Source organism: Clinocottus analis, unplaced genomic scaffold (assembly GCF_023055335.1).
Source record: "Clinocottus analis isolate CAN_PGR_092001 unplaced genomic scaffold, fCliAna1.0.p SCAF_21, whole genome shotgun sequence".
Taxonomy (NCBI): domain Eukaryota; kingdom Metazoa; phylum Chordata; class Actinopteri; order Perciformes; family Cottidae; genus Clinocottus; species Clinocottus analis.
In genome coordinates this window covers 6,485,129-6,494,776 of record NW_027175943.1, presented here as the reverse complement: position 1 = coordinate 6,494,776, position 9,648 = coordinate 6,485,129, and the positions used below count along the sequence as shown (strand labels likewise).

At 39.7% G+C, this 9,648-nt stretch overlaps 1 protein-coding gene across 1 annotated transcript; it reads right to left on the bottom strand.

The window, feature by feature from the left end:
- Nucleotides 1-2,136: 2,136 nt before the first annotated feature.
- LOC137792365 (hsp70-Hsp90 organising protein-like) lies at nucleotides 2,137-9,568 on the bottom strand. The gene is made up of 18 exons (XM_068588019.1): nucleotides 9,400-9,568; nucleotides 9,200-9,219; nucleotides 7,997-8,063; nucleotides 7,668-7,900; nucleotides 7,484-7,564; nucleotides 7,319-7,387; nucleotides 7,035-7,220; nucleotides 6,768-6,935; nucleotides 6,568-6,631; nucleotides 6,361-6,451; nucleotides 6,117-6,258; nucleotides 5,775-5,879; nucleotides 5,411-5,510; nucleotides 4,982-5,228; nucleotides 4,413-4,487; nucleotides 4,203-4,305; nucleotides 3,663-3,778; nucleotides 2,137-2,850 (listed from the first exon to the last, which is right to left on the bottom strand). Exons 1-18 carry the CDS (start codon nucleotides 9,422-9,424, stop codon nucleotides 2,748-2,750), a joined length of 1,995 nt encoding a protein of 664 aa, XP_068444120.1. The 5' UTR covers nucleotides 9,425-9,568; the 3' UTR covers nucleotides 2,137-2,747.
- Nucleotides 9,569-9,648: the final 80 nt, after the last annotated feature.

Here is a 9,648-nt window from a genome sequence, read left to right as displayed (position 1 = left end):
GATATCTGGAAGAACTTAAAATGCTGATGAGGATCATGGATTATGACAGAAAGTTCAAGAACAGCTACTCAATAGACCTTATGGTATATACATTAATAAGTTTTATTCAGTAAATTCTCCGTCATCTTTTTTTATGTTTTGAAGTCATCTTAAATGAAAAGAAAATGTGCTCATTTATTCTCACTTCCCTCTGAGGCGCCGCTGGAGTGTTTGACTCCAGAGGCTGGCTGACCTTGGCTCTGCAGCTGAGAGGGAGGCGGGCGGGCATGTGTCAGCAGGCCTGCCGGGGTGCAAAGCCTCGCTCCACTCCACTTCCTCATCCTCCATCATCGCCCTGCAGCAGAGACGGGCTTGTTTGGTAGGAGCCAAGTCTGCCTTCTAACAATAGCTTCACTGCCTCGTCCAGATGTTCTCTATACTTCAAAGATGCACGATGAAAGATGGTTTGTGAAAACACACCTGTGATATCACCCCTACAACAAAAACGCGTTCATTAGGATGCAAGATTCTCATTTGCCCAAATTTTATTATGATACATTAAATCTGCTCCTCACTGAATGAAGAGATACAATCCAAAATCCATTGTATTGTTGCATTTGATAACTTTGTATAGTAGCTCATGTATTCATACACACGCCACCACCTATAATGTGTCTTCACATTTTAAAGTCTTACATATCCTTTTTGTTGCGATAGCGCCGGTCTGTCCAGCACTCAGTACAACATTAAAAATGGAGAGGAACCGGCTCGGACGTGCATCTTATCCTGGTGAACGCTGGATCCTTACAAGGCTTTTCCAAGCCACAGGCAGTTCTCACAGAACTGGCCCAAGGTGAGTGTTTAAGAACATATATTATGGTAGCCTGCTGCTGCTGCTGCTGCTGCTGCTGCTGCTGCTGCTGCTGCTGCTGCTGCTGCTGCTGCTGCTGCTGCTCGGTCACAGACGGCTACACACCACAAGTGTTTTGTCTAAGTCCGAAGTTGCCATTGAATCACTAAATCAATGTGCTAGAACTGTTTGAAAGAAAACATATAGCAAGGCTTTATACATTCTCAGACGCGTTCTTTAAAGACGGGGATATAGTAAGCCATGAAAAGTGTCATTATGTATCCAAAAAAGTGTAAAAAGAAATTGACAAATCATAAAAAATTCATAAGTTTTTAAAGAGTCAATTGGAAGTCATAGAAAGTTTAATATATTATATTATGCTGTGAAATGTCAAAAAGTATTATAGATAGCTAAAATGTCATAAGTCATAGTATACCGTGAAATGGATAAAATCGAGATTAAATTGATTAAAAAGTCATATTTAGTGTGTAAAAACAAAGCTATAGGAAATATTTAGTATAGTATGTTAAAGACATTGAATAGTATGTAATAAACTTCATGAAGTCAAAGTATGGCATGTGAAAGTGATGGTTTAGTATATCATATCATTTAGTATATGTTAAAGTATACTTTAGCTTTTTATGAAAACATAGTATATTGTAAAAAAAAATCGTAAAATACTAATGAAAAGTCAAAGTATAGTTAGTAATACAAAAATGTAGTATTACATTTGTTTTAAAGTCATAAAAGTACTACACTATTTAAAAAAAAGCTATAGTATGTCAAAGAAGATGTAAAAGTCATGGTATGTCACATTAGTAGACTTCACGCTGTTTCACCTTCCGCTGAAGAAAGTCTGCATGTCAAATTAGAGCGATGACTCGTGTTCAGGCTGTTTGTGCCGTTTCAGGCGCTGCAGAAGAAAAGCACAACGTGCAGCTCAGGCACTGAGATACGTTTCTCTAAATAATCTATCAGAAAGTTTCTCTGTCTGAACTTCTCAAAGCAATACATACTTGTACTGCCATCTAGTGGCAGTTCAAATGAAGAGCTTAATTACCTGGACAGAGGGTAAAGGACCCGAGATCAATTAGTTTGCCATCATTTTGCTAAGCATTATAATGCATAATTTCCTGCTATTTTGCCTCTAATGCCATAACAGTGAAATAAAAATGACCACAGCAACATGCAGCAGATATGTATCCTAACAGCAGCGTAAACCATTAATATTCTGGTTAACGTTCGTGTTTAAGAAAAGAAGGAAACAAAATATGAAAAGAATCTTTAATTGAATAAAACACTGTAACTTGTCATCTTAAATTTCAAAATAAACAGTTTAGTTTTCAACAATACATAAAAGTAACATGATTCTGATTATAGATCACTCAGATACAGGCCATTTTATGAGGCTCATTAAGTTTACAGCAATGATTCCTGCATGCATGTATATCAACTGTAAAAAAAAACAAATGTCTTGCCTTTGACCTATGCAACATTGGATTTTGGAGCCTAATAATAGCTAATACCATTTTAAAATCTCAGACATAACATTTGAACACTTTACCACCAGCTGATTTACTTTATACCGACTTAAATTATAACAGTTGATATATCTGTCAAGCTTCAACTATTTTGGCATAACGAAGCGCTTGTAAATACCCACAATCAGCCCACAAAAATCTTAGTCTGTTTTTAGTCAGAACATATAAAACTATCATGTCCTTAAAATCAGGTCATCTTCAGTGTCTAATACTTAAGATGTATTCTTCTTTTCTACCAAATAAAAAATGAATTCATGTCCACTGACAATACTTCAATTGTTTTGCAAAGCCTTACCTCTAGATACAAGTGATAAACCTTTGCTGGACAGTGTCAGTGGTTATGCTTTTATTGACAAGGACAGGCATCTCTCTTCCTTTCAGTACTTGTGGTTTCCTCTGTAGTCCGGGACTTGTCTGTAAGGACGAAACGTTCTGCTTCCAACTGCATTCCTCCCTTCACCGTACTCGTTTTGCCTGTAACTAATGAAAGATGTGACTAATTTACACTCCGATGACAAAGAGCGCTTAAACACCCCATCAACAGTAGATATGCAAGTTCAAGAATTTAATTTGGGCTGCACGGTGGCATAGAGGCTAGCACTGTTACCTCACAGCAAAAGGTGTTGGAAAACTGGTCTGGCAGTTTGCATGTTCTCCCCATGTCAGCATGGGTTCCCTCCCACAGTCCAAAGGCATGCAGTTTAGAGTAATTGGACTCTAAATTGCCCGTGAGCGTAAATGGTTGTTTGACTCCATGCCTGCCCTGCGATGGACTGGCGACCTGTCCAGGGTGAACCCTGCCTTTGCCCACTGACAGCTGGGATCAGCTCCAGCATCCCTCAAACGGGATCGGTGGAAGATTTCTAAACCAATCTTGTCCTGCCTTCATGACAGTTATACAAATACTTTGTCATTTATGTTGATTATACAGATTTTGTTCCGTTATCTAGCCTCATCTCACTGATATAAAAGGGGTGGACATGTCAAAATGTAATATTATAACTAATGAAGGTCAGATTTATGGGGGGACTATTAGTTGTAGCTAAAATACATGCATCTAATAAAGTGGTAACTATCAGCAGCACACAAACTAAAATGTTAATCCCCTTATTTAGCTTGGTAGTCGATGGAAACTAGCACCGGTTCATTTCAAGAGATGGGTCATTTGGGGAAAAAGGAGTGTTCACTTTCTTGCCAGGAGCTAAACCTTTTCAAAGTATTCTTTATCGTAAGACCAAAGAAGCAAGCAAATACTCAAATGTCCTAAAATGTGGAAAATAAAAAGCACTAACCTCACAATATCATCTGGCAGGTCATCAGCTTTGAGGGCAGATCTGGAAATTCCCAAACCATGAGGAATCCTATCTGGATACCTCACTGCAATCTTCATGCCGTTCAGCTCGGACCCCTGAACAAGTGGGTTGCAAAAAAAAACAACACGTTTGATAGGAGTGTTTACTGGCAACCTGCTCGTCTCTGTGCACAGACGAACAATCATTTGTTTTGGGAACCAAATGCAAAAGAGCTGAATCGGTAAGAGTGAACCGATAGCAGGAATTATGACTCGTTTTAACTCCATAACACTGCCTATAAGCAGCTAATAACAAATGAATACTAATGCTTGGATGCACTTGAATTATTTTAAATTCAAGCAAGTATGAATAGTTTGGGGGACACTGCAAAAACTGACCTAATCTTAGAAAGTATGCAGGAAGGGAAATGTGCAATTTACAGTGAAAACATGTCTGCCACCCAATAACTTATCCATGAAGTGCAAATAAAGTAGGAAACCTGTAGTCTCGTCGTCATTCAAGAGTTCAAAGTGTACTCACATGCAAGCGTCTGATTGCTTCATCACAGGACTCTCGTTTTGTAAAGTTTACAAAGGCACATCGTTTGTAAGTCAGAACCTTCACACTATCGACAACCCCAACCCTGCAAGAGAAAACGAGTGGAAGTCAACACTTACTACACAACTCAAGTATCTGACTTCAAAAAGGTTAAGCTGCAGAAATGCTACCAAAAGGAAACAATGCTCTTACTTGCGAAACACGTTGGCTATCACAGACTCTGTTATTGGGTGAATCAAGTTTCCCACCCAAACTGGAAACAGCTCCCTGTTGAAGAAAAAGTAAGTCTATAAGAAACTGTGAAACGACCAAGTGTGCAGGGCTCTCCAGAGTCATTTTGTAAGAAAAAACCTTGATAAAAGTCGAAACTGCGTGAAAACTTCAATGATTTTCTGCTTTTAGAATATATTGTTTAATTAGAGGGAAAGCAATAAGTTTACAGTCTGTAGAGGACCTAAACAAGCTTGTCCAATACAATAACTGATCATACAATTAACTTTCATTGATACTGGCCTATATTGGTATCCATTAGGATTTAATTAATATCATTGATCTGTGAGGCAAAGTGGAAATATTAAAGGAAGAATTCTGGCTGTTTGACGTGGAGACGAGATGAGAGCAAGCCTGCCAGAGGACGCTGCTCGTTCTTTCTCCACAACGCTAGTGATCATCCTCGAGACACAAACAGCCAACATGTTGCCGTAACCAGATATCTGCAGACCGCTACAAACAAACTGCAGTGTGACTGAACCGGTACTCACGGTGGTGGGCGAAAGGCTTCCTTCTTGGTCTTCATGGCCTGACTGGGAATGGACGCGGGTGGACTCTGGGCATTCGACGTATTCTGAACTGGGCCTAAAGGTTGGTTCCTAAACGCTGGTTTAGGTGCATCATGGGAGTGAGGAGCATGTGGATGAGCAGGGATTGTGTTGGCTGACAGGATTGGCGACACTCCGGAGGCATTTGCTACTTGAGCCAGTTGGATAGTCCCATTTGATTGAATAGCGCCTACGAAAAAAATACAAAGAATGGTTAAGACATGTGCTTTCACGTAATCAATTAAACTCGGCTAATCACACGAGTTGAAGCCATGTGTGCCCTCAACTCTAGCTACAATATGAGTTTAGGAAATGAAAAGTTCCAGCTATGTTTTCTCTCATATGCGGCAGTATTTGTAAAATCACACTCACCGGGTCGGTGGTTTAGTTTGGACAGCACCTCTAGTGCCTTTTTTACGGTCCCATGAATAATTAAAGCATTTGAGCTCTGCTCCCGAGTGAAACCATACTCCTGAAACAGAAGACAGAATTCCAGTTTAAACCCCTTCAGTGAATTATTATCCATCGATTTCCCTTTAATGCTACTAAGACATCCCTTTGTTTCTTCAACGAGAAACAGAAGCCAAACTGGTTCATTTCATATTGCTTTTTAGTGTGTTGACGTCTTGAATACACAATAAAAACATCGTATCTGAAAAACAATCATGTTTTTTTTCCTCCATTGCCATTACATTGATACCATTTCCCCAGCTACCTCACCGAGTGGGATACACACCATTAGTTGAGTTATCTGCACCCACATCAGTTCCTGAGCAGCTTCTGCACATGAACTGTCCTGTTTGAGGACCTCCCTGAAAGCCTGGGCAGCCTCGTCGTACCTCTGAAAGAAGAATAGAAAAACGTTGAGCGTCCATCTTTAAAGTTCAAACCCATTGAATGGCATCCTGCTGTAGAAATCTGCCCAACTATTAGTCATCAGTTAAAAGCTAGATGCAAAAAGAGTGTGCATGCTAGATACTTTTAGATTATTTTCCCCCCAACAAACCTATGTCCCACACATCAACAATGACTTAACTCGGACATGACAGTTTAGGACACATATGGGAGACAATTGTACCTTTAGACCTGCCAAAGCTCTGCCCTTCCTAAACAGGCCTTTAACCCAGCCTGGCCACATGCTGAGACACAACTCAGCATCAGTCAGTGCCTTCTCATATTCTTGCATCTTTTCAAAACAGAAGGAACGATTGCCAAACAACCTGCGACAGAAACAAAAGTTAAAAAGTTGAATAAAAACCATTGGGTGAGTAATCTGAATCAACACATTTGGCTTTAAATGAAGCAAAGGGACATGCTCTTACTTAAACTCTGTAGGGTTGTGCTTAATTGCATCTGTGAAATACTTCACAGCCATATTAAAGTCTCCAGCACTTGCAAACCTATTTCCAATAACTATAGAAAAAGAAAGAGTTCAGATTAAAAAAAAAAAGTAATACAACTTTATATTTCTCTACAAATCATGGTCTGCCCATCTAGCTTAGTTTCTAAATCAGATGGAGAAAACTTACCTGCAAGATCCGTACTTATCTTTACATTATCTTCAAAAGTGGGGCCGCTAATGGCGGCAGAATCCTGATGAACAGCAAGAGAGAAATTTAATAATCAAATTTATCCCAAGTAGCAAAAAAAGACTAAATCCAAAACATACAGTAAAATATGTTGCTGTAGCAATTTCGTGTAGTATTCATCACGCGTCATCTCTGTTCACCTTCTTTTCAACATCTGGGTCTTCATTAGGTTGGTCAGGAACAGTTTTAGGTTCTTCTTTGACGGGGGTCTTTTTTCTATCCCTCCTCTCAAACACGGGCTTCTGATCCAATTGACGCCTGGCTATAAGAGCAGCTTTATTTACAAAAGTGCTAGTCATGTCCAGTTCCTTAAAAATACATACAAAAGACACATTTAATGTCATCAATTTTAAACTCCCTGTATAAATGATAGGACTATGAATGAGAATGAGAAGTGCAAATGGTACCTCAGAGTCGCCCGAGTCATTCCTGGTGTCGCTATCTTCATCACTGGATTCGTTTTCACTACTGTCACTGTTGCCTGTATCTTTTGGTAAGGCACACTGTTTATCATTGGAAATGTTTGTTTGTTTTGATTCATCATTATCTGGTTTGCCCCCCTCTGTTTTAGATTGCTGTGAATCGTCTTTACCCTGTGAATCACCCAAATAATGTTAAAGCTGGCAGCTTCATGAAAAATTGTTGGAGGCTCACCATTTGCAATAAAGACGTTGCACACATTCATCGTTACCTCTTCCTCTTTTATAGGGTTCTGTTTTTCCTTCTCCAACTTTTCAAGTCTTTTTCTCTCCTTTCGTTTCTGTGGGATGGGAATACACATAATGAAAAAAGTTTAATTTACATAATTTGACATCAACTTATTGCTATAAAATTTGTTTTAGAGATCGGAGACTACCATTTTTTTAAGTCGCTTCTTCTCAGCCTTTTCTTTCTCTTTTTTTACTTCTTCTAATAATCTGGCTCTTCTTTCAGAGTCCTACAAGAGTTGCAAAAAACGGTGTATAGATTACATAAGTACCACTTCACAGCACAAGAACGCCATCTATTTGACAAGATAGGCATAAAAAAAAAGTACTTACACTCTCCTTTGACTCAACTTTTACAGATGGCGGGCAAGGAACGCCACAAGATGAAGATAAGTAATGCCGTGGAAGCTGATAAACAGAGGTGGATGACCTCGTATGGTTCCCACTTAATCCTCCGTCACTACTCTTCTCAGTAACCCTTGAATATGCATGGAAATGGCCACGACCACGTGCCCATTGGCCACTTCCATCCTCATCTGTGCCATCTAGCTCATCATTGATTTCCGCTAGGGAAGAGAATACTTTTTAAGTTTTATGCAATTTCACAAAAAAATAAATAAAACAAATGTGTGTGTCAGATGTGTAATGTGGCACATTCTTACCAATGAGGCCGAGGCGGACTACCCTTTGAAAACCAGGACGACACTCGAACAAATCCACGACCCTTTGCTAGAAAAGAGAATCGTCCGATCCACATACATGAGATCACTACATGCAGCCTTGAAACATCGTCCTTCATTTAGGCCCCATTGTACTCCGAACAAAAGAACGATTAATATGTTCTCAACGCTGTCCAATGAAATGTGCCATGCCAGTCCTGAATGTGAACTCAAGTTGCAATGACTTAACACTAATGCCCTGCTTCCTTAAGTTTCACTTTCCATGGGAAGATGACTCACTGGATCAACATCAGCAAGCTAATATCCTTGCACTAGCAAAACAGTACATGCAAAGCCAACAACTCTGTATCTTCTGCATACTTCAAAAAAGCCATTAAGTATGCAGTATGTCACGAACGTTGGGCACCAATGTGGGAAGAGACACAGCTACAACATGAGACCAAGAAACAAAAAGCATGTAAACAAAGACAGGGAAATGTTTTTGATCATTACCAGACCAAGAAAGGAATTACAGCAGTGGTCGGTTTTCCAGCTGCACAATTTGAACTTTTTTTTTAATCTAATCACGTGAGAACACACAATCTATGTTTTTGTTTGTTTTATGTCTGACTGCCCTTGACATTTATCTGTGGCATTTTGATGTGCGAGTCCTTGAGTCATTTGAATCTGGTGCTCTCCCAGCAATGCAAAGAGAAAAATATGCAGGCCACAAGCAGACTGTACAGCTGTGAAGGGGAGCAATACACCAATTAAAGAGAAGATGGCACTAAAGTAAACAACGTAGCATTCAACAAAGGAAAGGAGGTTCTGCAAATGTATTATGATCATTATAACTTTAAGTATTAAACACATCACACTAATTTAGTCGAATAATAGCGCCAGGTATAATGTTAACTAAACTGCGCATTTTGAATGAATATAATATACACCGGAAGTGATTACGCGCACTGTAGCGTCAGTAAAACTGGTCAAAGTTTGGGCTGAGAAATCCATAACTAGCTTCAAAATACAATATACACGACGACTGCTGCTGCATTTGAGACATTTCCCCCAGGCTGAAAGTAATATCATGCCCATGAGCGCTGTCGCAGCCAAACAAACCAAGCGCCAACGCGGAGGAGCTACGGTCTCCATGTTGTCTTTGGTGCATCCAAAAGCTAAAGAAAGTTGAAAATGTATACTTACCATTCGGACATCCGCAAACTCTGGAGCAATGGAAGACAAGCAAACAATGTAAATACACGTAGAGTCAGCGTATAATACAACCACGGAGTTATTTGGTAAAGTATCAGTAATGTATATAGGGGAAGTTAAGTTCCAACTAGCTAGCTTGTCAGCTAAAGTAGCCACAAACTTCTTATAGATCATAATATGCATGTTCTTACCAAGCTCGTCTCCAAATATTTCCATGTTTTAGTCACGCATGCTTTCCCACAGCCTCATAGACTCGCAAAGTCGAGTTATTTGCCTGCAAAGCTGCGTAAATGTAACGCTAATGTTAACAGCCTGTAACTTTCGCAGCGCTCATGTTGTTTGCGCGCTCTCAACCAGCTTCTCTGCCGTCATCACGTGGGCACAAGAAACTTGTTTTTTTTCTTCTAATTGAACGCATGCGCGCTGCGACACTACAGCTT

Coding starts and splice junctions, on each gene's coding strand:
- LOC137792365 (XM_068588019.1), bottom strand. CDS start 9,424: ATGGAAATATTTGGAGACGAGCTTG. Junction 6,936..7,034: donor ATGACTCGGGCGACTCTGAG/GTACCATTTGCA, acceptor TGTATTTTTAAG/GAACTGGACATGACTAGCAC. Junction 3,779..4,202: donor AAGCAATCAGACGCTTGCAT/GTGAGTACACTT, acceptor CCACTTGTTCAG/GGGTCCGAGCTGAACGGCAT.